Source organism: Lepidochelys kempii, chromosome 4, assembly GCF_965140265.1.
Source record: "Lepidochelys kempii isolate rLepKem1 chromosome 4, rLepKem1.hap2, whole genome shotgun sequence".
Classification (NCBI taxonomy): domain Eukaryota; kingdom Metazoa; phylum Chordata; order Testudines; family Cheloniidae; genus Lepidochelys; species Lepidochelys kempii.
Genome location: NC_133259.1, coordinates 34,743,700 through 34,771,116, shown reverse-complemented (window position 1 = coordinate 34,771,116; position 27,417 = coordinate 34,743,700). Strand labels below are relative to the sequence as shown.

The window sequence follows — 27,417 nt, the reverse complement described above, 5'->3', positions numbered from 1 at the left end:
GAACCAAGGGACAGAATGAAAAAATCGTTATTATAGACAACCTGATATTTTGGAAAGGTTTCATGCATGAATTATTCTAACCTCATCGGCTGGAAAGCTGCCTCAGCTAATGCACATTTTTCTGCTTGGCTGGGTAATGTAGGATTTAAGGCCTAGATGCTCAGAGATATTTAGGTGCCTAACTCCCAATGAAATCAATGGCAGGTGCATAAATACCTTTGCAAATCTAGGCCAAGGTACTTACAAAGTGGGATTTCTGCCTTCTGTGAGATGTTATGCTTTTGCCTTCCAAATGCGCTGTGATAAATAACTTAAACACAAAATCCTGTGCTATTCCTCATTATGCAGATTCTATTGCTTAAAAGAAAGTACATTCTTTGGTCAGTTGCCTTCGTACTCTTCTAAACTCTATCTATATTTCCTTTGTGTGACTGTGGGTGAGCACGTGTCTAGCCTACTAGTCTGGGAAAGTACAGTTCATGCAATAACAGAAAATTTACCTGTAGCATGTTTCCCATCCCTTTCAAGCCAGTATTTCAGAAGTGCATGGCTCTGGTCCTGCAGTGAATTTGGATTTTCAATTCGGATCTGGTGAATTTGCTCTTCCGTGAAATCCAGTTCTCTTGCTAATTCTGTGAACAAGAAGCCATTTTTTGTAAAGACTTTCACATTTGTCGTTAGTGGGCCCCTTTTCAGGCTGGCAGCTGCAACCACAGAGATTACTTTCCCTGACACCAAACTTCTCTTCAGTTTATGTGCCATACCTACAGACATTAGGGTGAGACATTTTTATTTAGAGACCACCAAATCCTCCAGAATCCATCGTTCCCAATTTCCATTTAGTATCTGAAGCTTTTTGAATCTAGTTGAATAACTGGTTAATTTTAAATAATGGCACATTTTGCAGGCACTGAATCCAGGGCTGGATTAAGGTGTAAGTGCTAGAGGCCTCTACGGACATGTGATGGTCAGAATCTTAGCATTCCGATTTTTTTAAAAAAAAGTTTCTAGGGCTTACAGTTTGGAAGCAAAGTTTGAACATGTGAACTGAGAGTAATCAGTGTAGCCAGGACTGCTTGTGTTGACAGATAGCCTCAAATAATAGTTCTGAGAGAGGGAACTACTCCTTTCTTCTCAATGAAACATGAACTACACCCAGAATTAGTGGGAGGCTCCTGTCAATACCACTTCAACATAAGACAGTGTGTAGCAGAAGAAGGCATGGGTTTCAGCCAACTCATCCAAGCTGATATAACTCAGCTGTTGGAGTAAATACTGGGGAACCTCTACTGCCATTCCTGGCAGGAAAACTGGGGCCTTTATCAATGCCCCTGTCTCTTTGGGAGGACCTCCTGCCACTGCAATTCTGAATGGCAGGGCTATAGGGGGTCCCATGAAGTGATGTGCCAAAGGCCCCAGATTGGGTAATCTAGCCCTGAATGAATCCATTTTGAAAATTCAGGCCTTCTTGGAATTTTGAAACAAAATGTAAGCAGCTAGAATACATATTGAAAAACAAATTTTACAAATGCAGTTTAGCTACAAATTAGACTTAGAGCTGTGAGTCATGCAGAACTTTTTTCTAAAAACAATTTCCTTGTACCCCCAAAGTAAAATAGGGAAGAAGAACCTTTGCCACTATCTGTGTGTGTACCTCCAGGTTTCAGGCAGGCATTCTGCTCTGCTGCCATCATTAGAATATTCTAACCACTCAGGATTCAGGTTTGTCACTGCTGTGTATAGCTAAAACAAAGTTTGTGATGAGAAAAAGACCAAATTAAAGGCAAGATGGTGAGCTGCCCTTACAATACCAAGCTGGGATACGAAGTGTCCCTTTTCCTCTCTGTGCAGCAGGAGGGCAAGGATTGTGCAGAACACTGGGTCTGGTCTACACTATAAAGTTGCATGCGCCTATACTCAGATTTGTCTCTGGCCTATGTAAGATCCCTATTATGACAATGCAGTAAAACCACCTCCCTAAATGGCACTGAGCCATGATCGACCCATTGAAGTCGATGCAGTGTGAGTGTAGACACTGCTAGACTTCTGTTGACCCTAGCTGTCCCACAATGCCCCAGTCCCTCTGACAGTGACTGCTCTGGTCACAATTGTAAACTCTACTGCCCAGAGGTCGTATAGACTGGAAGCCACCTACCCTTTAAACTGTTTTTGAAATGTCTTTTTCTGATTGTCCAGCTTGGTGAGCACGCACCTAGGAAATGCGTCCGCATATTCACAAGCCCAGGGAGGCCAACAATAGATCTGGTGCAGAGTCACAGGCCTCCTGCTTTTACAATAAGCTACATGCTGTACTCGGCAGAGGCCCCACCAGCACCCCAGAGACCACCGTGGATACAACAGAGGGCCTGAGACAGAAACTTAGCCATGAACAGTGAGGAGGAAGAGGAAGGGGAAAGCCATGGCAGTAGCTCTAGCAATGTGTAGGCGGGGGCATGGAGGGTCCAGTGCCCCGCCCCAGATTGGCCTGCTGGGACAGGGAGGGAGAGAGGCTGCTCTCCCTGGCAGCCTGGCACGGAGGGGGGCAACGCTGCCTCCCAGCCAGGCTCTCTCAAGCAGAAGTGACTCCATCCCACTCCCCACCCAGATGCCAGGGAGAGCGGCCCAATGTGCAGGGGGGGGAGGCACAGGGAGAGAAGGACAGAGTCCCGTCCGTCCCCCCACAAGTAACATGGGACGGGGAGAGGTCTCTGGGCAGAGGACACACATGGGGCGGTCACATGTCCTCCCCTTTAGATTGTTCTCCCTCAGTATGGGGAGGCACGAGTCATCTACTTACCTGCAGGTTCAAAGTAGAGGGATAGGGGATATTTGTTGAAACAAAAGCATCTCTGATGTTTTGCAAATATGGTGAGGAAAATTATGAAACACCCACTACAGAAGATTAACTTCATTTTGTTTGTATGATGGATTTTAAAATTTTCTCCAGTTTGTAACTCCCTTTTCAACCCTATTGTCAGGGATTTCATACTGCCCTAGGGGGTTACAGCAAAATGGGACTTCTTTGGAATTCCTCCATCAAGGACCATGGTAAATTTGCCTACCCTCTGGAAGTGATTGAGGATTCTATTCTCTAAATTCATGGGGAAATGACTAGAGGTATGACAAGAGGGGAGTGGGGTTGCATGGCATAGGGCCAGGGAGGATGGTCCACGTACAGTGGACTGAGTGAGAAAAGGTGCAGAGTTCATTGCAAACATAGATATCAAGGGAAGCTGAGTTTGAAGTTTTTGTTGGACAATGTGCAACCAAATGCAGGACAGAGAACTATGCACAGCTCATTCTCTTTAAATTCCTCTTGTTGTCAGCTGATTTCCAGCAGTAGAATTACTAATTTCACTCAGTTCCAATTTGGCCTCTCCACCAATGATGTATCTGTCTCACCCTGGTGTGGGTTTCTGCAGATAAAATCACTGTTGCAAATATGGTCCCTTTCATCCCCTCCAACTCTGCCATCAGTTCTGAAAAAAAAAAGGGGTTGCTCTCATTTATGGAAGACTTACTCAGCTGCCTGTGGCTGCTTTGCAGCCCAGAATTGCCAGCGTACAGGCAGCTCTGGCCACACACCCACCTTCCTGATATGGCCTCTAACCAGAGTCCTCGGGGGCTGCAAGGAGGAGAGATATTGTTTTATGTATGTTGGTTCTGTGTCATTCTTATGCTGGCCATAGAGTGAGGGGCCATAGAGTCTAGTATCTGGCCCATACTCTTCCTTTTCTTTACTGCAAGGTCGTAAGTTCATCAATATCCTGAGAAAACTAGTTTCTATAAGCTATTGGAGAATTGTCTTTCATTAATAAAGACATCTGGCAGAAGCATAGAAATGGAAGAAAAACCCAATTCTGAATAAACATACTTTATCTGAAAGAGATTACATGCAGTTTACCTGTCCAGCTGAATCCAAGATGATCAGCAATGTGTGCCAGTCTTTCCTCTGTTCTTCCTTGATCATCCTGTTGATCTAAATAAGGTCAAACAGAACAGCCACAAGTTGTCTACGAACAAGTCAAGGAGAAGCTACAAAACTGATGTATCTCAAGAAAGGAAAGCATTCTTCTTCTAACTGCTCTGGAGCTCCATAAACTGTGGGTGTTTAAAAATAGATACCTAACATTAGGCTTTTACAGCCCTATTTAGGTGCCCCAAAAGGCCTGATTTTCAAATTGGAGCTTTTGGCTGGTCAGCATTTTTGAAAATCAGACTACTTATGTACATGCCAAAATAGGATATAAATGTCTACTGTACCCATTTCATCCAAAAAAGTTATTCTTAGGCTTCTATTTAACAATAAGCCCCCTTATATCTAGAACTAAAGAGGAGAGGGCAAACTGTTACTGGGATAAAAACTGTGTTTTCCAAGCTCTCTTTAGTCAATGCCAAAGAGAAGTCAAAAATGTACTGCAATTTGTTCTTTTTGATATATTATTATTTTAAAGAAATGTTATTCAATCACAAGGAATTTCAAATTACAGTTTGTATTTGTTATTTAGCAATATATTTTATTTGATTATTTCATAAAAGATTACTACAACTGAATTCAAAGAATAACCCAGGATATTTACAAAGAAAGCCTGGGAAAGACAAGATTCCACTTGTCAGTGTTTATATATTTCAGTGATAAAAGTATAAAGACCCATCCCCACATCCAATTTGAGACCAGCAGAGTTTAAGTTTTGGTTTTCCCATGGATTTCATGAAGTTACCATCTGAATATTTAGTTACAGGAATACAGATGTATGTATATGTTCATAAGTTTTAACTATTGGATTTTCTTTGAGGCTACTCAATGATATTATATAAACGTTAACATTTCTTGGGGGAAAACAACACCACCAATCACTATGCACTATATTAAGTTACTGGTGATATGTGGAGCATTCTTGAGAAATTTGCTGTCAAAAAACAAAAGGAGTTTAATGATTTTTAAGATGTGAAACAGTATTGAGGCCTCAAACTGCAAAAGAAAAAAAATACACCTATCCCAGTTTCAACAACAGTGCGTGTTTATTTGCAAAATAGTTTACTAATTTTATTTTATTAGTAAAAATAGGAGGTCAAGGAAAGCAAAAGGAAAACCAAAAGTCAAAACTCACATGGCCTGAAGAATCAGTTGTGTTAAAGCAAAATATCATGTTTTTAGCAAAGGATTTTCTGCTTATTGTGTTAACACTTTCCATAAGCATTCGCAGTGTGCAATCTTGAGACTGTTTCCAAGATAAGAAAATATAGACACAATACAATAACAAACACAGCTTACACAAACACATTAACAATCACAGAAAGCTCAAAGAAAATGATGCACAAATCACACACACACACGCGCGCGCACACACACAAAAAAGAATTATAAAATTCATGACATGCGTAGCACTAGGAATCCCAGTGGCTGGCAAATACCTTCAGCACGGTCATGGACATTTTCATCAGGAATACGCTCAATCTGAGTCTCAATGGACTCATCCCAAATGGGCCTGGTGTCAAAGATGTCTTCGGAAATTGAATGCTGGGTCTCAATGGATGGCACATTTTCAATAACAGAAACTTCTAGGGCGCTACTACTTTCATCATCTGAAATTAATTCTTGCTCTCTTTCTGACTGGGTAAGTCTATCCACTAACTTGGAAGCTTCATCACTAATCTCTTCAAAGAACTCTATGGAGTTTTTGTAAAGGTCAAAAAAATGGTCCTTATGTTCTTTTGTGGGACTACCAGTACTGTGGGAAGCTGGAGTGCTTCTGCCTTTAACTGGCAGTCTTGATGAAAATATCTTTGATCTTGCTGTTGTCACATCATCTGATTCTAGCTCAAGCTTCATCTCATCCACCCTCTCTCTGGTCTCTGCTTCCACCTCAGCATAACTCCTAGCTTTTATTGAACGCCTAGTCTTTGGATCTATGGGAACACTTGCATCAGATTCAGATTTGCTTCGACTATCTTGTTTCATAGATAGTTTGCATGTCATATCAAGAGCTTTGGGTGACTGTGGCTTCTTGATAGATGTTTCTGTGTATGCACACTGTTGCTCGGCTCTTTGGAAAGCTGCCTTGACAGGAATTTTAGACTTTGGTTTTGTTTGGTCATCCTTTATTTCATCTTGCAAGCTGTCCAGAAAGCCATCTGAGGGCAGGATCTCATATTCTGATTGTTGCAATGACTGCGGTGCAGCAGGAGTTGTTCTGACAGGAATTTTGGATTTGCTTTCAGAAGAAGGCACGCTGCTCTCCAGGACAGCAGTAGGGATTTCAATCACGGATCTCTGTTCCTCTGGTGAAGAGTCTGGGGACTCATCATCCTGTTCAGAATACACAGACCTAGTGACTGTGGAAAAATCTAACTGCACATCTATCACAGACTTCTCTGGAGAGATAGGGCAAGGCACCTGACTGCTGTCAAATGTATCATCAGTTTCCACTTTGGAGAAGGGATCTACTTCAGAAACTTCAGAGGCAGCAATCTCTTTCTTTGGTGATTTTGAAGAAACTGAAATACCCATTTTAATGGGAATTCTAGATTTAAGTTCAGCTTTTGTAGTACCCACACTCACACCTGTGCTCCTCATTTCCTCTGATTTATCAGAAAGCTCAGATACTGGTGATGCTAGTGTAAGTGCATCTTTTTCCTCTATATCAGTTTCATCTGATTCTGAAGGTGCAAATGGATCCGGTGATCTCTCTAGTTTAGCAGATTCCATCTCTGTGGCCTCTTTCATTTCTTCAGATAAAGAAACTTCTTCTTGAGACTGCTGCCCCACTTGGAAAAAGTGAAAGCTTTCATCTGCATAGTTCCTTTTGGTCATGTCAATGGCTCCACTTCGAGTCATTTCAAACAACTTTCCTTCCTGGAAGAGAAAAGGGTTTTGTTCACTAGTTGGTGTCCCTTCTTCTGTGGGTGTCCTGGCTGGTGTGGTATCAGGTGTTGTACCCTGTGACCGCCTGTCCACCATTAAACCAAAAATCTTTTGCTCCTCCTCTTTTACTCGAGCCTCAAAAGCTTCATCGTCTTCACGTATTTCACTCCACCTGTCAGAATCCACATCTGTTTTGGTGATGACCACTTGGCTGATCAGTTTTTCAGCTTCATCTTTTATATACTGAAGGGAAGTTTGATCTAATGCTATGGGGTCTGCTGCTGAAGGCACTGAAGTTGATATTTTCTGTTTTGACTCTATTTCCATATATACCTCTTCTGAAGTTTGATCTTCACCTGGAGGAGCATGTCTGTTAAGGGAACCTGCCACTAATGTGTCCTCAATCATTGTTTTTACTTCAACAGAATGAGCATCTCTGGGTGATGGACTGGTCATCTGCCTTGTATCAGTTTCTATCCTACTTTCACAGCTAGTGAAAAATTGTTCAGAAGGGACATTTTCATATGGGCTTGTTATATGTGGAGCACCACTTTCATCAGTATCTGCTGCATAGCCTTCAAATTCATCCTTTTTAGTGGTAAGGGATGAATATTCTTTGGAAGGTGTCTCACTATAAGAAACACTTTGGCATGTCTCAAAATCTTTGTCTGATTTTGTCAAAGCACTTCCCAAAGCAGAGCTTGCAGGGGAAACATCTTCAGCCAATGCATCATCTTGTGATGCAGGACTCTGAGAAGTATCATGTCCAAAGGGACCAAATACTTTCCCAGACACATCCCCTGAAGCACTGAGGTCTTCATGTGTTAACTTTCCAGCTGCATCAGTCTGTTTCTGAGAAGCATAGTGTTGCTGTTGTGCTGGGGATGGCTGATGAACCCAAACTTCTTTTTGAGCATCATCACCAACTGCATGATAGAAAGCACCATCAAGTCGTGTCACTGGGCCATTAGGGCTAATTGTCTCACTTTCATCTGTACTATAACAACACTTTGATTCATCTGTTTCTGCTATGATACCAGTATCAGAGTGAAAAATGTTTGATTCTTCAGTGTAAGCTTTACAGCTATCACCAAACGCAGGTGGTTCCTCCTTGTCTCCTTTTGTGGGCTTATCGGATTCTCCTTTGTACTCCTCCATCCTGAAAACATGTTGTTTGGGGTCAATAGGTTGAAATCCTGCTTCTTCAGGGCTGGAACTGGAGTCTACCCCAGATAGATGTGGTGAAGGAGGTTGCACTCTAATTACAGGTTCCATTAAGAGGCCTGAGTCAGCTTCTTTTTTCAGCTGAGTCAATTCTGGCTCACTTTCAGAAGAGGAAGAACTTTTCCTAATGTCTGCAGAAGACGTCACTACTGTAGGTATATGTTTTTCTTCAATGGCTGTTGGCTCTGTTGCTTCATTTTCATATGCAGCACCTGAATCAGGAATTGAAGAAGATTCCTCTTGCTTTTTATCCTTTATGTATTCTCTTTTCTGTTTTGCTTCTTGTTCCAATTCATCAAACATTTTGACTTTGGTCACCATTTTAAACATCTCCTCTTCCGGAGTGAACCTCTTCTTTGGTTCACTTTCTGAATCATCCTCTGGCTCTTCACTGACTTCAGTGATTGTGGCTGACTTAGATATATTTGACAGTGCCTGCGAGTCTGCAGTTTTGGGTGTAATTTCATAGCTAATTTCTTCAGAGCTAGGAGTGTCAGGTGAAAGAGGACTTTTCCCAGAACTTTCCATGAGGGATGTTTGTTCTAAACTGTCATCTTCAGCACTTCCATCAGGGTCGCGGAGAATTCTGGAACGCATAGATGCCAGCTCTGGAAACATTTCTGCTCTGGTAGGGAAAGACTGAAGGGGAACCTGTCCTGCAAGAATGCCAGCCTTTGCTTTTTGTTCTACAGGGCTGCTTTCAAGTGAATCACGGCATGGCGACTCTTTCATAGGGCTAGGCTCCAGGGAATCAGGTGTTTTGTGTGATGAGTTATCTTCCAGCACTGGGCTTGCTTCCAATGAGTCTTTATGACTTATAGCCAGGGATTCATCTGCCACTGGGCTAAAGCTTTCACTGTGATGACTAGGAAGGGAAAGTTCCAACCCTTGGGGACTTCTAACAACAACATGATGTTCACAGGTCATCTCTTTCTCTAAACAGCTGTCATACATTTCAGAAGATTTAGTTACGTGTGTGTGTTCAGTGCTTTTGGATTCTTTTGCACTGCTAACATCTTTCATGATGGAAGCTGAGCTACTATCCGTAAGTTTGCCTGCCCCTTTCTCAGGGGCTGAAGGTACCTGTTCTGATAAATGATCGGGATGAGATTTGATAGCTTCAATATCTGCAGTTAGCTGTTCTGCAGCAATACCTCTTTCACCTTTCATTGGAGAGAGTTCCTTTGGAGAACATGTCTCTGCTGCTCTATGCACTGTAGTGGATTCTTTTGTTTCTCCAATTTCCTCATCAGTTTTCTTTGGTGAGAAAGACAGACTTTCAGGGCTTGTTTCTGGAGTCTCTGCCAGACCCTCATGCTTATAACTTTCCTCAGAGCTGATCTGAGGGGTTCCATCAAGCAGGCTACCAGGAGAATCTGCTACACCTTCATGTTTAAGGCTTTCTGAGCTTCCATCAAAAGCACCACTTTGCAAAGAGAGAGCAGGTAGGAAGCCATCTTTCACATATTCTGAGGGGATGGTAACACTGAAAGGACTGGTCAGTACTTGCTCTAAGTGAAGCTCTCCCTCCTCAGTGACTGAAAGGTGTCGGAACTGCTGGTACTTGTCATTACTCTCAAGCTCTTCTTTAATGACATCGGAAAAGTCGGTTGAAGTTTTTCTGTCCGGGCTGATCTGGAAGTCAGTATCTCCTTGGTCATCCTCAGCTGTACTTTCCTTCACAACTGCTGGCTCCTTGGAACTTTCTTCATCAAATACTGGAGAGAAAGGTTCAGTTCTTTTATAGCTTTGTTCTTGTACCTGGCCTCTATCTACAGGTTCCTCTTTAGCGTAATCAGAAGAAGCTTTTGGTCCTTTTTTTGATGGGGAATCTTTATCTATCTTAAGGACTTTGGTTTGTTTGACTGTCAGCCTCTCTTTTTTGTTTGTTTTCCTAGGTGGTGGTACCTGTCCTGTTTCACTTTCTAAATAAACTGCTTCTCTCTTAGTTGGTTCTTTGTCAGAGAGCTGCTGCTTTTGTTTGATAGCTTTGTGCTCAAACAGTCCAGATTTATTCTTGGATGGATCTTGCCCTGACTGGAAGGCTTTCATCAGCTCCCGGACTGACATAGTCTCTTCAAGTCTTTCTGTTTTAGCTGAGGGTGAAACAGGTGGCTGTGCTTTGTGCACTGTTTTTTTAGCTTGCACTGGCCTTGTAACAGGCCTCTCAGTAGTGATTTCTTTTGGTTGGATTCTGACAGGCAGTTTTGAACGTACTTTCTGTTCATCTTCCACTCGCTTCTGAAGAGCTTTTACTTTGTCTTTTATAGAGCCAATAGGCGTTTCTTCTATTACAGGGGATACAGCGCTAACATCAGGAACAGCTGCAGGTGTTAAACCTGGCTCATCATCTAATGACTCCTCAGAACTGAACTTTGTTAGTCCTGATTGTTCTTCACTGCTTTGTGTCTCTCCCTCTCCTTCCTTTTGCCTTTGTTTATCTTTTAGTTTCCTCCTAACTGGTTTTTTAATTTCCAAGGCTGGTTTGCGTTGTTCCTGTGTACCTTGAGTTTCAGCTGTTGGAGAGCCCTGTTCTCCTTTTTCAGAACCCCTGCTTATAACAACAGCTTCAAATCTCTCTCCTACTAAATCTTCTTGGAATGTTTGTGGCTCCACCTCATGAAGAGACACATACGTTTTTAAGTCCTCGATAAGATAGTCTACCATTCCTGTCATGTCTGTCTTTCTTATCTCTGTTGTTCCTTTTCCTATCCTAAGTTCTATACAGGCAGGTTCAATGACTTCTAAAGGAACATTTTGTCTGGCCTCTTCAATTTCTTCATCACTGACAATAACCCATTCCTCTTCCACTAGCTCTCGTCCAGAATGGGACCTCGGCAGTATGTGGTCTTCTCTTGTGTAGGTTCCACATCTGAGAATTTCATTTACTTTCTCTAAGTCCTCTTTCACTCTTTCCACAATTTCAAAAGGCTCCCCTGGCTCTTCTTCAGGGGCTTTCCCAAGATCTTTCACCTTAATGGAACCTGACTGATCAGAAGGGTCAGTTGTCAAGATGGCAGTCATTTTGATCAAATCTTGTTTCATCTCAGAAACTTCAGATAGCAAGTCTGGACTGGCTAGTACTGGGACTTCATTAACCAGGTGGCTTTTCAGGATAGATGTTTCTGTAGATTCTGTCTCGTCATCATCTTTGATGTGAATGAAAAACATTGAAAGTAAAATGGAAATCAAAAATAGAGATTGAAAAATGTAATCAGGACTGAAAATGACAGTCTTTGGTTGCATTGGTAGGAAGGTCAACAAAATGGGCTGGGCATGGTGGATCCACAAGATCTGAGGATACAAGAGCAAAGCAAAGCTAACAGGAAAAAAAAACTGAAAAGGAAAATGGGCAGGAAATAACTTGCTTAATTTTCCCACTATTGCACATCCACACATACAACACCACCAAAGCTTAACAAACCAAATTATCAGGACAACATAAAAATTACAACAACAACAAAAATTAAAAATAAAAAACAATGCGGGAACACAGTGAAATTACACAGATAGACATCTCAAGATTGTTTGATGTTATAGATCAATGTAAAAAAAAAAACAAGAAAAAGGCAAAAAAAAAAGGGGGGGGGGGCAAGCAAACAAACAAAAAACCCATTAAAATTCGATTTCCTCTAAGTGAAAGCCAGTGGTAGCAAACTGTCAGAGTAACATTTGGGTAGAAGTATGCATTTGTTTTTCTTAATGATCAAAATAAAAAATATTTATGTGTATTTAATTCTGCAGTAATCTAAAGTATGATCAAATATAGAGAGATCTGAATCAGCTGCAAACCGGCATTTCATCTAAGGGGATCTCACACCTAAACAATGAAACAAACATTCTTCTGCTTCAAGAGGTATGGTCCTTTCCTTGGAACATCCTCATTGACAAATAACATATAGATAGAGGATAAAAAAAGAGAAGGAAAAAAAAGAAGGGGAAATAAAAATAACCTTGAATCAACTTAAATGTGAATTTAAAGGTTCAAAAAATGTAATGTATGGCAACCAAAAATCAGACATTCACACTGGACACACATACAGTTTATGTAAGCCAAGTTATTTCCATGCAAAGCAAAGGTGTTGGGTATGTAGCCTTACTTAAAAGCAATAGGTGGAGAATGGTTATAAATTAAAATAATACATGAAAATAAAACACAACATACTGTGGTGAAGTATTAGCTATTCTCCACAACCAATATACAAAGTATAGGATTGTAGGCAGCTCAGGATATGGCACAGTTGCTTGTGGAGAATATTTTGTGACAGGGCCCAATTCGAACAAGGATTATTAAGAAATCTGCATCTGATTGAATAAAATAGTACAGGATTAATGTCAGTTATGTCCAGAGCACCACTGTTATTTGTAATGTAATGAATTTTTCTTGCTTTTAAAAATATTACAGTATACTAAGAGTGATATGTTTCGGTATCATAAGGTATTAATTGAAGATGGAGTAAACCAAAATGAAAGATTCTGTGCAACCAAATATCTGCATTTGTTTAAAAAAATATTCACCCTGTTGCAATACTTTTTTTGTATTTCATGAATTCAGAGTATTCCTCCACTGGGGAAGTAGGCACAGTAAAACTGGACTTTTTTGTTTCCCAGACTAACAGGTCATTTCTGTGTTGTTTTATAGTATTACCAAACGCCCATTATGGTAAACGAGAGGGCTAACAGAGCAACTAAGGTTTGATGGGAAATAAAGGAAAGCTTGTGAAATCTCCAGAACTGCTGGGAGACATTTGAGACAAATTCAACATTGTGCACGCTTCATAATACTTGACAAATTGTCAGTTCATGGGAAATACTGGCATTAAGCCCACTACCAATGTGAATAGGTAGTGTGGACCCCTTTATCTATGTAGAGCAGCCACAATTCTTATGGATTTCCACATAGGTCCAGGGATCCAGGTTAGTGGGTACTGATACAGGTTGGGAGGTCTAGTTAGCTGCTTCTGACTGGTATGGAATTTTATTGGGATTTTAAGAATCCAGGCTCTTTGAAAAGCCTATTTGTTCTAATGAAAATCACTCCGTTTCAGCAACAAAAGAAGAGGGTTGGTACATCAGGGATGGGTTTTTTCTTGTTTTTTGTTTTCAAAATCCTTTAAGTTAGGATTTCCAAATGCTTCATTTCTTTCTAGTAACCTTTTAATCTAGTAAATAAAAACAAAATTTGCGATGCACTGTGTCTGCATGGAACCCCACTAACTTCAGTGTAACTCCGCATGGGCACAGGAGCCTGACCTTTTGGCAGGGTCAGGGCCTCGGCTATGAACCCCAAAAGAGAAAAGATCGGTTTGCCATTGTGCAAATAATTACCATTAAATCCTGTAAAACCCTCACACTAGAAAGGAGTTTATTACACAGTGGCACCATGCGCTAAATAAATAATTTTTTAAAAAATGGGGAAATGGGAAAGATTAATGTCTCAGGAATTTGGTGCTAAAAATAACTAATTCTAATTTGGTGTGTAGTGCCACATGGATCAATAGCAAAACTTCCAAAGACAGTATGCAGAAATGAACTTTTTCCTCTGTATTAAATTGTATTCACTTTTAAAGATGGCTGCAACCCCGAAACAAGTCAAAAGTCATTTTTTCCCCCAAAATGCAGTTAGTAAGAAAAATTGCTGCATACAAAAGCTCTCAGCTCTCCTCACAGGATTGTTCAAATTGAGCAGATAAATTTGTCTGGGTTTGCATCTTCATTAAAGGGAGACATTTAGCAGAGCACTTGTTTGTTATAGTGCAGCTGAAGAAACATCTGAAGAAGTGGTGTTTTACCCACGAAAGCTTATGCCCAAATAAATGTTAGTCTTTAAGGTGCCACCAGACTCCGTGTTGTTTTTGTTTGTTATGGGTTAGGACCAAGCCAGTCCACTCTCACTAGTCCACCATTAATCCCTATCACTCCAACTAATAACTGTCAGGCTCCAGTAATAATGGCGGAGGGGGGGGACCTAATTAAAGCCATATAGCCAATCATATTTCACCACAGTAATGGGGATTACACAGCCTGATTACTTTGGACAGTATCACTTTTACATATGCCTGTGTTTCTTGTAATCAAGGTAATGAAGTATATTGGGGAGTTTAGTGATGCTTTTATTAAAAAGTGATACTGTCATTTCTCTGATAAAAATGAGGTGACAATACTATGCCAACAAACATACAAAAACATAAAAATGGAGGGATGGATATTTATACAAGCATAACAGCAATAGCAGGATTTCTAGGGATGTTGAAGGAAAGTGAATGCTTAGATGAATTGTCTTAATATGGTATTATTTATAAATTTATAAGTTAAAAATGTATTTAATTGAATAGCTGCATTCCTATTATATTGCTTACTATTACATTTTTAAACTATTATAATTATTAGTAATGTCAATTAGAGCTTGCGGTCTCTTTCATGCTTTTCTTTATTCTTAATCAGCTTTCACACAAACAGTTGTTATAATTTTTTTAATCTTACTTTTTTCTGAGGTCATGTCAACCTGAAAGAGAACACACAAAGTGAAATGGTTACAATATCACACTTGTGCATGTATATATATGTATATATAAGGTCTTATGGGGTAAATTTTCAAAGTTCGCCTTTGGTTTTGTCTTCACAGTTTTGTCTGTGGAATTCTGACAGCACTATTATTTGTGCACAAATAAAAGAATCTCACATGTAAATGGAATTTACACATCCAAAATGGTGTGAACAAAATTAGGGGTTACATTCTGAACATTTAACCCTGAGAGTCAACTCTACTGGTAGAATGAATGGAAAGAAAGGAATTGGGTAATGCTAAAACTATATTGCATATAACCCTGGGGCCCACCGTTTGTCTTCAGTAAGTGTGAAGAATTCCCATATCCGCCAATAAGAATTCTATATGTGGATAAATGCAAGATGTTGCCCCAAACTATTATCTTTATCTTCTATCTCTTGCTTTTCAAGGGAGTGATCAGAACAGAAATACATTATTACGAATTGTGACACACACCTGCCTTATGATCACTTGTAGGTTACATTACTATTGGTAAACCTTAGGTGAACAACTACAGATTAATGTAAGCAACTATTTTAATGTCAATGTCCTTGTGTAATTACTGCACTGCTAGTGGAAATCCCACAGATGAACAAAGGGAAATACAGACTCCCTAAAATTGGTCTAATTTTTGGACAATTCACCTCACAATAGTTCCCCAAGTGTTCTTCTATGTCTGTATAATAATGAATTTTAGTAATACAAAATCAGTAAAAACTACTATTTTAATTCTATGTTGGGATATTGACCCAGGCAGGTCATTTTTAAAACTGAAACAATTAGCCTCATGGTTCAGGGTCTAACACTGTTGGGTGTTGGGAAGGGAGTTGTAACTCCTATGTGTATCAGCAATTGACAGAAGCAGGATATCAGATTAGATAGATAAATGGAAACAGATTTTCAGAAATGTTCCACACCCATAACTGGGCCAGATTTCCAAAAGAGCTCAGGCGCTATTAGGCTCTTCAAAAATATGGCCATACTTTTACTTGCCACCTGCCAAGTGCTGAGCACTTCTGAAAATACGGCCCAATTATTTAAATGTCTATGGCCTAAGGTGTGTTCTATTATAATCATTCCAATCCCTAATATTTAGTTTTTTAAATGGCAACCTGAATAATTGTGTTATCTAAAATTCTTGCAATAGTAGTTTCCAAACTCCGTTCTGTGATTCGTGGAGAATATGTTAATAGTTCATAGGGTGCTGGCTGGTCATATGATTCTAGCTCTCTCTTTCTGTTTCCAGCTGGTAACCGTCAATACAACACAACTAAAAATACATAAATATTTTTCTGATGTTACTTCACCATGTAAGGCTCAGAGCCTAAGAAATATCTGTAATTGCCAGAAGAATATAATGTGATTGCAAATATAAGAGGAGCTGACCCATCAGACAAATACATGGACTTTGTCATAAAAGGTACAGATTCTCAAGTGGGTTACAGCCCCTTTGTGCAATTCAGGTGGCACAAAGGGCCATAATCTGGCTTCAATTCCTCACCAAGAATTTCCCTGGTGTAGTGGAACTGTCTGCTGGATGTAACTATGCTGGATCTGGGTTTGTGCCTGTGTTGTAGAGCATGTCAGGGTTGTTCCAAAGGGGTCAGAGCACAGCTCTGCTATGCCATGCTCCATTGGCACTTGGGGTCTTGTAGAATTGCCTAGTAGCAATTCTAAACTGTATGAGAATCAGGAAGGTGTAACTAGCACCTAGACACCATCCTTTATCTTCTGCACTGAGTAGCTCTGAGACAAGAGAGAATCAGGCCACATGTTTTTGAGACATAGGTGCTGGAACTAGAAGTGCTGGGGGTGCAGCAGCACCCCGTGGCTTGAAGTGGTTTCCATCATATGCAGAGTGTACAGTTTGGTTCAATGGCTCTCAGCACCCCCACTATACAAATTGTTCCAGCACCACTGCTTTGAGACTACAAAAAACTATTGAAATCTTTTCAATACCGAAAAAAAAAAAGGTCCTTTGTATTTATTGTTGGATAAAACACCTTTTTTTCCCTAGGTAAAAACAACAATCCTTTGCACCCTTCTACCCATCAATTTTGCAAGCAACCATGAATCTCACTGAACTTCATAAAATGGAACTTAAACAGGACTAACCTATAAGGAATGGTGCTCCTAACTGAACCATCTCATTAGCACTAGGTCAGTGGACAATATAATATGCCCCAAAGGACAAAACATTCAGTCTTCTAAGACCTATGCTAGTGCTCACTTGTTAGTAGAAATAACCAATAGCAGAGCCATGATGAAGTGGCATTATAACACAATTACCTCTTCTTCCTGCTCTTGGTCTGATTCCGATTCCTTTCAGCCCCAAAATGCCATGCAACAAGAGAGGGGAAAAAGAGAGGAGAAAAAATACGGACTATTGAGAAGAAAAGGATAGGAAAAGTATTGTTTCTGACAAAATTCAACAGGCAAAGAGTAGGTAAAAAGCACAGTTTTTGCAAGTCAGTTGTCACGAATCAAAAATGGCAGAGGGTCAGTTTAAATATAAAAGGTGGCAGTGTCAAGCAAATTATAAACAGAAAAGCTGCTTGTGGGATATTAGGCTTCTAATGTGTCCTAAATCCTGTGATGGAATGTAGGTATACACCATAGAACTCGTACATACTGTGTATATTAAGGGAGCATGGGTAAATACTTAAAAATACTTAATAATTACTTAATAATTAATAACCCTTTCAAAACTAAAGTGTTACGAGCAGTGTTAAGGCATATGATAGAGACATGCAGCATATACATAAAAGTATGGTGCTCTAGTTGACTATTACAAGGCACCTTCTACAGCAGGTTACAACACATCTCACAATAATGTAATGTATTTCTTCTAATCATGTTTAATCAAGGGTGAAATTCACCCCTGGGCAGGGGGCTGCCCATCTGGTAAGAAAGAATGGCAACAAGACAGACGTTAGTCTCGCTTAATGCACTCGTGGAAGGCACTCAAGTACTGTGGTTATTAGAGAGGTACAAGGAGGATAGAATAGAATTGTGCTGGCCCTCTGCACAGGTGAATTCCTCTTAGTGCCTGAACCAGCTCTCATTGAAATGAATGAAAAGACTTATGGACTTCAGTGGAACCCCAATTGGGCTCAAATATACTATTTATAAATATTAGCAAATACTGACTTGTTCCTACTTGCCTTTGCTATTAGCTGCTTTCCTTCACCAGGTATATCAATATGCCCTTTGAGAAGGTTCTGATTAGAGAGCAGTTGCAAAGTATGATGTTGTTAAGCACACTGTGGCAGATTTTTGACAGCTTTGAACAGATGGCAAAAAGTGTTCCTGCTGTATTAGAATCCTATTTAGGATTTGATTCTGTTAGCTTTGATGCTGTTATAACTACTGTAACTTGTAGAGCACATTAACTATTGCAACTTCACTTCTGTCCAACAATATGAATGAACAATGAAATCGTTCTGTCAGTGACATGGAAATGCCATTGCAAGATACTTTGATTTTCAAGCCTCTTATGGCCAGGTAATAAATAATAAAAATATATTTGGAACTTCTTTGGCACTTTATATATGAGGAATGTGCATTATAGATATTAACAAATTTATTCTTATATAACCCAGTGAGAGGTGGGCTTGAATGGGAACTCCATTTCTATAGAGAAGGCATTAGGGCACAAAGTGGTCAAGCAATTTACTCGAGATCACATAGGAAGTCTTTGGCAAAGATGAGAATGGAACCTAAGTCTACTCACTGATTTCCAGTTCTGTGTTTTAACACTGTACAGAATTGTCATTAGCTTCAATATAATTTTGGCATGGAGATCAAGCTTAGCCTAGGCCCATTCCAAAATCAACTGAAGTCCATGGTAGTCTTTCCACTAACTTCAATGGGCTTCACATCACACTTTGCATATCCCTTGTGACCCAGATTTTGTTTTTTGGACTATTCCATCTCCAGAATGAAGGGTATGTTTAAAAACTTAAAGAATGGAAATAATGTCATTTGAAATTCAGTCAGAAAGATATATTGCCTCAAATCTGATATATTCCCCCCATGCAAAGTGATATGTCAAATATGCATTGTGTGTTCTCAAAAGAATGGTTGTGCCAATATTCAAATAAACTGATAGATTCTGAATACTATTTATTTTTCCCTTGCTAATACTAAAACCCTTAGGCCTGGTTGACACTACAGCATTAAGTCAACTAAGGCAGCATATGTCGACCTAATTATGCCAGTGTACACACTATCGCCTTGCTCCCACCAATGTAAGGGCAGGTCTACACTATAGCTGAGATCGATTCACCAGCGGTCCATTTAGCGGGTTTAGTGAAGACCCACCAATTTCACAGCAGATTGCTCTCCAGTTGACTCCTGTACTCTACCCCGGATGAGAAGAGTAAGGTAAGTCGACGGGAGAGTTTCTCCCGTTGACTCACCGCGGTGTATACCTGTGATAACTCGACCTAAGGTATGTTGACTCCAGCTACGTTATTCACGTAGCTGGAGTTGCGTAGCATAGGTCGACTTACCGCAGTAGTGTAGACATAGCTTAATTGTCCTACTGCTCCAACATAGAAACTCCACCTCCACGAGAGACAAAGGGCTTATGGCAGTATAGTTAGGGTGATGCAGTGTCCCTGTAGACACTGCGTTACTTATATCTACTGGCTATCATTCTGTCCACTGGAGCCATGAAATTGACAAGAAGCCAGCTCCTGGCTCCCCAGCCAGGCTGCTACCCGATCTCCGCTACAAGCTGGGCTGCCACCCAGGCTCCTGGCTCAGGCTGCTGCCCAGTGTCCCCATTCCCCATGGGCAGCCGTGCTGCCCCCTCAGGGTCCCGGCTCCCCACTCCAAGTCAGGCTGCTGCCCAGGCTCCCAGCTCCGTGCTCTGATCTGGGCTGCTGCCTGGGCTCTCAGCTTCCTGCTCCCTGCTGAGAGCATGGCAGATGACCGGACTCCGGGTGCAGATCACCCCGCTGGAAGCACGGATGCCCCCCGGGTTTCTAATTTCCCCACCAGGAAGAGAGCAGCCACACCGGGCTTCTTGGCTCCCCACTCCCTGCCAGGAATGGGGCAGTCGACTGGACACCAAGCATAGATCTCCCCACGAGGAGCCTGGCTGCCTTCCCTGGTCTCTTGGCTCCGTACTCCCCACGGGGAGTATGGCTGTGCCCAGCAGGAAGCTCCGCGCCTGGAGTCTGGTCAGCTGCCGTGCTACTGGTGTGGAGCGGGGAATCGAGAAACCCAGTGCGGCTGTCCCATTCCTGATGGGGAGAAGGGAGCCAGGAGGCAGGCAGCCAGGCTCCCAGTGAGGAGCAGGGAGCCGCATATCGAGCTGAAAGCCCTGGCTTTCAGTCCCCCACGCTGCCCCTCTTAAATCAGTGAAAGCGCTCCTGGTGAGGATGCGCACTAACGACAGAAGGGCAGCGTGGACATGAACCACTGCAGCTGTATGTCAGCCTAACATAGATTGACTTGAGTTTATAGAAAACATGCCCTAAATTATAAGTCTTTAACAATCTTTTGCCCTCCTGCCTATTTCCTGGTTGTGCTGTGATACTGATGATCCTAAACAAAAACTTCTATAAAGCTCTGATATAGTACAGTTAACATTACCTTTGTGTAAAGTGGCAATGTGATATTTAAGTTGCAGATGGCTTGATGGACTAGCCCTCTTGTAGATTTTGGCTCCTTCATAAATGATAGTCGCCCACAAGGTTCTTGTGTGGAGTCTCGTACCTAATGCAGCAAAGATATAAAAGTTTAATCTGTACTTTAGCTGCACTCTGTATTCCATATGCAGTGTCAAAACTAGTTACAGGAAGAGATTAGCTCTGGAAAAAAGCTTCTTCATGTATGTGGATGTATGTTTATGGTCTTGTTGTTTCTGTTTGTTATATATTTGAGTATGTGTATATATGTGAAAAACAGGAGAGATCAGCTAAACAATTTAGACACTTTGAAGTCAGTAATAACGATTTATTCACACAATGCAGTTTGAGACAGTAATTGCACTGTGACTATGCTCTCATGGTAACCGGCACTAACTCTGTTTTTCATTGACATATTGATGCTAGGTCATTTTAAAATTAATCTATAAAATAAAAACTTTCAAAATTCACACATACTACCACCATAATCTATACATGCCTTTGTATCTTCCTAGGTAGATTATCATCAATTGCTGCTTCTTTGACTTCATTAGTAACAAGAGACAGTAATTGATCATTTAGCCTCTGCAATAGGCAGAGAGTGACAAAGGTCACTCTTAAAAGTTTTCTTCCATTTCAAAATACCTTATCAATTAAAGCCATAATCAGTGCACTTAACATTGAGAATACTGCTGGAATATCTCTGAAAAACTTCAAGTTATTTAAGTGTGACCATGTATAACCCCTGAAACAAAACAAAATGATTATGAGATCATGAGATGTTCTGAGACTTCGAAGTAAACCTTGGAAGATCCCCATGTATCACATCTGTAAGGCAGAACTGGACATGCAACATTTAGGACTTCAAATATGAAGTGTTTTTAGGTTCTGTAAATAGTCTTGGGAAGTACATACAAATAAAAGAATTATACCTAATTACGGGTTTCCTCACCAAGGCCAAATGATAAAAATTCATCTTAAATATAGCCATGTGGTTACACGCGTCTATTAACCTGAATCTACAGGACGGAGAGCCACACGACATACTTTCAGGACTGTATTAGAAAATTCAGGATGGGTCACAACCATGTGAAGCCAGCAGTATGTGACAAACACAGCTGAATCGGTTCTATAGAAAGAAGTCACATTCCTCCAATAGTGGGCTGGGTTGGAGGGCGGGGGGAGGTGACACACGAGGGCGTTCCTTGGTTATGACTAACCTATCTAGAATTGTAGGTGCTTTCTCAAAATTCACTTCTCAAGTAATCCCCTTTTGTATCGCTGACTAGCTAAATTAATTTTACATCACAGAGATCATTAAACGTTTTTAAGTTAAACAAGGACGTGAAATGACTGGTTTAGCAATCTCAGCCCCAGTAGGCCCTGGCACCACTGTTGGTGATACAGAATTACCCCAATACTCCGAGGCACAGTCACTTAGGGATGGCTTTGAAACCCATTGTCAGAGAATTGGGGGAAAATCTGCTCTGCACTGCCTATGAAAGTGCTTTTCTATGGGCTGTTTCTAGTGCCACTGATATGACAATTTTCAAAAGTAATTGAGTCACCTTATAACTGCACCTGAAGCCCTCTGAACCTCTCCCTCTAAAAGGAGAGAAGTGCATTTGTCAGAGGTAGGTGTAAGCACAGCAGATCCATGCCAGTAGGTCTACAGCTGTTATCACAATCAGCTTGCTCCTCCACTTGAGACCCTATGAAGGCAGTGGATGAGCAGCATAATTTGAAATACACATAAAGGACTCATTCCTGCTCACATTAAAGTCAAAGGACGTTTTGCATTGCCTTCAGTCGGAGTAAGTTTGGGCCCAGAGATGAAGAATACCTATGGCACAATTGAAGAACTACACCTGTATTTATATGATTTTGGTGTGATAAGTAGTAAGGCCAGCACAGTACAATTCAGCCAACCTGTCTGTGATGCAGACCAGTACTTGTAGCTTTCTCGTGAACCACAGTCAAACCACTTAGTATCAGCGCTCCGGAGGCTTATCTGCTACTATAAATAGCAGAGTTCGAAAACAGGAGTATTAAGAGGATTTTCCCAATTATGTAAATCCACTTGCTGCCTTGCACAAGTGTTTCCTTCTGTCACAATGTATTTCTGTAAAACAGAGGACTGCACTTGCAAATGGACCAATCAAAGGATGAAAAATAAAACATAAGGACTAAAGGAGCTGTTCCTTCATCTCATTAGATAGAGAGCAGTCTTCCAAAAGAGACAAAATTAACGACTGAAATGCATCACTGTAAGTATGCCATGCACTGATGAGAGTGATATAGCCACAGATTAGTACGCATACCGTGCATTTTTACCCAGATTTGGGACCATTCAATAAAGTCTGGTTTGCCCTACCAGACAACAGGAGGCAGTGGTTGCTCATATCAACAAAATACTTATTTCAGAATTTCTTACATGTGAAGGTGGGGAATCTGTGGGATGGACATTTTCCAGACTGACAAGTGTATTGAAAACCCAGAGCCAGCCCTGAATAAAACCACAGTCCATAACTGAAGTTATTCCATTACCTTGACGAACAGTGGAAGTCTATTTTCTTTGAAGGCATAAAAACTGAATATATGATGTTGCCCACTTTTTGTTAGTGGCACCAGATTGCCAAAGCAGTCAACGTAGATAGGCTTTCCTTCTAATACCTATGTGGAGTTAAAAAAAGAAACCCCCCCAAATCATATGAATGGCCATATTCAATATTCATTTCTACCACATTTTGATTTATCCTTACGAAAGCACAATTCTGCATTGATTTGAACCAATCTTAAAATTTTCAGAATACAATGATCTCAACGCTCAGCATTAGTGTTGCCATCTATAATTTTCCAGAATGTGTGAAGACACATTTCAGATGATTAACTTCAATTCTAATTTTGAATATCATACTAGTTTCATCTACTAAGAGTAGTGAGAAGTGCTTATTAATGAGAACGATGCCTTGTGTTCCGTAAATCTGTGCAGATTTTCCATTTACAAGAACGTGTGCATTTTTCAGCATACTGCACTAAACTGGTTACCATACAGTGGCCCTCACCCAGGGCACCCGCTAGCATCATGCCACAGCACGACAAGTGCACCTACCCCAGTTTTCTTTTCAGCTCTCACCTGCCCTTTTCTGACTAACTCTGTTCCCTCTTCAAGCAGTCAGTCACTCTGTGTTCACCACTACAGTTGAAGGAAAGATCTTAGTACATGAGCAAACTCAGGATCCCAATTTTGAGCTAGCATGTAGCAAATTTGGCTGAGAGTATCGTGAGGTTACACGTTTTACCTTCTTGGTCAATTCAAATAATTCCATAGTTTGTGTATTCTGCAGCAGGGTGACCGTAACGGTCCAATCTACTTGGAATAGTCTTAGAGCTGAGGCTTTTGCCTTGGGCTCCATAGGCCCAGTTTTCAGAGGGGTTGTGCACTTGCAGATCCCACTGGCTCCCACTAAAGTTATGAGCCTTCAGTACCTCTGAAAACCAGGCCTCAAGTGAATGTCTAGGATGCCTCTAGGATACTGCTTCTATCTCCTGGTAGTTATTTATATGACCCTTCCTCAGTCCCAGGGAACTCATCTCATCACAGTTTTTGGAGTCACCCCACACAAACTATCAGCACATTCAAAGAGCACTTCTTACCTCTACCTCCCCAGAATTTAGCCTTGCCAATGTAATGAGCATCTATTTTATCTGTCTTCTCTGCAAAAGATTGCCTATCACCGCCTTTAGCACCAGATGCTGAACCTGAGAAATCATTTATGGATGTTGGGATTTAGAGTAGAAAAATGTGTTTGTAAGGAGGCAGAATGCACTGTGCTTTATCCATTTCCCGCTTGTCATCAAATTTGAAGGAATTGACTCAGCCAGTAAAAGAGCATTTAACAAACAGCGCTAATATCCACACAGAAAGGCTTTTCTGTGTTCAATACGAAACATGAATATTTATCAAACCTGCTAATTTAACTTCTTGGTGTTGGTGGATGAACACGGCTTTTCTCACTGATGTCAACAGTAAACATGCTGACAAAATCCAACTACTGCTGTCAAGGTGTTGACGATCTTTGTGATTATTAATAGGTATTCGGTGGAAAGTGGCAGGTGGGCACCTAACTGCTCTTAGAGCCTTTGAAAATCCAGAGCGCCATCCTCTATAAAATTTGATGTGCCTTACAAAGCTTAAATCATTTAAACATCAAAAACATGACTAATAAGTGCAAAAGAATGAATCCTGAGGTGGTTACTTGGCTTTTTCGAGTTCCTTCCTCAGGCAAACTTCTAAAGGAGTCAGTGGGAGATTATCTGAATAACAAGGAATTTAAGATTTTGTCTTGACAGGTTACATCGCAAAGCTAATTAAAATTAAATCGCTCTCCTGTGACCACCACAGAAAGGGTCACTGTGCGCTTTTCCTAGTGTTGAACAAAGCTTGCAGCTCCCATGTCTACTGGCAGTGCACAGCTGCCTTCATCCCACCATTCCACTGAAGGTCTTGGAGTCAGAAAGCACAGGCTACAAAGTGAGCAGCCCTGGGTTGGAAGGAAGTGGGTGAGGCAGGCTGGTAGATGCATTGATTTATAACATCTTCCAGGTAGATTCCACAGACAGGGTTCCTACAGAGTGCGCAGGTGGGTTTAAAACTGCTTCTTCCTCTGAGAAAATTGTAAGGTGTGTGCATCGGTGTGCAATACTGCTACACCTGCCCTTGGGGTGATCTCCCTCCATTGTAGCTGCCCAGTGACCTAATTTCTCTGTTTTTGTGTACCAAATTCTGCGGTCCTTCATAGCCAACGTTCCTACCAACTTCAGTGACAGTTTTGCCTGTCTAAGGGCCACAGGAAATAGCCCACTGTAATCTTTCCTCCTCCCCCCAAAACTAGCATTACTCTTGCTTGACAAGAAACAAAGCGAGCCTTTCAGCAGGAGTATTCCTGTCTCCCTCAGCATTGTTTGTACACCACAGCAGAGTTTGTTTGATGAAGGCAGGACCCATTACCTTTCTGTATTGCTGTTTTGCATAGGAGTGATCATCACAGTATCCTGAGGACTCCCCTCCCCTGGATTCGATAGAGAGTGCCACCTATATAATACTCTCTAACCCTATTGGCATGAGGAGTAAAGGAATGAGTTTAGAGATTATTTTTTTCAAAAATGCCTCAAAAGAGACTTAGGAGCCTGAGTCTCATTGAATGTCAATAATATTTAGGTTTCTAGGTGCCTAAGTCAATTTTAAAAATGGAATCTAGGCTCCCAAAGCCACTTAGATGTTTTTTTAAAATTTTACTCGAGGGCTTGGAACTCTGAGCCTCCAGAATGAAGCATCTACAGGCCACTCATTCCAGCACCGTCCCAATGCTTTCTTTTAATCTAAAGATTACAACTGGGATTTTCCAAAGCACTCAGTGATGGCCTACCTTAGCTCCCATTGATATGACATGAGAGTTTCATATCAATTCAGAGCTGGCCTGAAACTTGGTGCTTGTTTTGAATTATCTTACACCTTGCTCTGAGATCAGAGTATTCTGCTTACAAAACATAACCAACTCGGTATGTAAACTATGCATACAACTTGAAAGTATAAAAAGAGTTTTCTGCAATTGCTGTTCATTTTTATGAACAGAAAAGCAGACTCAAAAGGCCAGTATACATTTCCACACACAAAAATATACCATCACATTCTTTGGTTTGGAGGATGTAAGCTTGATTTTGAATCCAATTACAAAACATTTCTTAAATACTAATGTCTGCCTCCTATATCAGATAGCATGCAGAATTTGTGATTTTAGAAATAGATGTGGCAAGACACTGTGAATGAAGACAAAAAAAATGATACTCTATAGTCTTGTATTGTACCTCTACATCCCTGCTTCTGGCAACTTCTGCAAAGTTTTCCTGTTGTTCTAGCGTTTTATCCACCTTGTCATCTGTCATGCAGAAGCACCTTAATCGAGCTTCAATGGGATCATGTGATTTGGCAAACACAACAAATTTGGCCATGTAGGGCACACAGATAATCTCTCTGTACACTTGGGAGGCAAAAGTAACAGATTCCTGTATCTGTCGACAGTCTACCAACCAAAACCTGTGAAGGAACATGAAGAGCAGTTATTGAAACTGGCCATCTAGCAAGATGTAAGCAATGCAAATCTCCATGCTGGTAGTGTAGACACTGTCCTGGAACCATTCCCCTCTGACATCAAGTAACACAGCCACAGTTATTCATGAAAAAACCAGAAAAAAATAGAAAATTAAAACTCATCAATTTTGGGAGATGAGGGTCAGGCTACCCACAATGCATTTTTTCTTGCTGAAAGGAAATTTTAACAAATGATATAGATCCTAATCCAGCAAAGATTTCAAGTTTGGGTGAAGTATATGTGGAAGTCTTTGCAGGGTCAGGACAATAAACAGTAACTTGCTGAATTAAAGCCCTGCTCACCTAACCTGTTGTCATTAAGGCTTAGCTGTAAACCAAAATATGCCCTACTAATCTCCATGTCAACTAGACAAGAAACTGCATTTTACAGCAGTGAACAGAACATACGATCTGCTGATAGGACATGAAAGGAAACTCTTTTCCTAGAGAACATCCCCCAGTACTAACCAGCTCCTGCACTATGGCCAGGCAGATTTACCCGAGCAAGAAATGAAAGCCTGGAACCTCAGGTATTATCTGGATTTTACAAACGATACAGCCCATACTGCCTGACATAGTTTCTTAGATAATATGCCTGCCTATAAACTGATTAAATCAATGAGAGGCCATCGTTTATCTGGCTTCACTTATTCAACAACCACTTACTTTAAACTGCTTACAAGAGAATACCAACTTCTAGCACTTTCCTCCAGCAGAGTTCATTGAAAACATTCCTCACTATTTCTCACTAAGCAACTTTCATTCATGTGATGTTGCAACAGACCCATGTATCGCAGACAGTAGACACAGATCACTATATAAATTGCATGCAAACCTCAGAAACCAGGACTAGTACTACAGCTCCAAAAACAGGCCTCTACCAGTTGAGCAGAAGGAAAACTTCCCTTACTTCCCAACTACCTTACCTTCCACCTGCTCTTTTGGCTAGTCAGTAGACAGCAACATTACCCCTTCTCAAAATGCAAGAACA

At 40.9% G+C, this 27,417-nt stretch overlaps 1 protein-coding gene across 28 annotated transcripts in view; it reads right to left on the bottom strand.

The window, feature by feature from the left end:
• ANK2 (ankyrin 2) overlaps positions 1–27,417 on the bottom strand; it is a 572,992-nt gene that overhangs the window by 18,375 nt on the left and 527,200 nt on the right. For 15 of the 28 annotated variants that reach the window (XR_012158530.1, XM_073340925.1, XM_073340929.1 and 12 more), the window contains 8 exons: positions 26,144–26,372; positions 22,823–22,948; positions 20,241–20,363; positions 16,926–16,958; positions 14,573–14,594; positions 5,416–11,238; positions 3,905–3,979; positions 501–632 (listed from right to left, as the gene is read on the bottom strand). Coding sequence is in view for 27 of the 28 variants with exons in the window: in XM_073340925.1 (XP_073197026.1) it covers positions 501–632; positions 3,905–3,979; positions 5,416–11,238; positions 14,573–14,594; positions 16,926–16,958; positions 20,241–20,363; positions 22,823–22,948; positions 26,144–26,372 (6,563 nt within the window). In the remaining variant the exon portion in view is untranslated. The remainder of the gene's footprint in view (positions 1–500; positions 633–3,904; positions 3,980–5,415; positions 11,239–14,572; positions 14,595–16,925; positions 16,959–20,240; positions 20,364–22,822; positions 22,949–26,143; positions 26,373–27,417) is intronic. The other 13 variants (XM_073340948.1, XM_073340940.1, XM_073340943.1 and 10 more) reach the window with 4 other exon arrangements.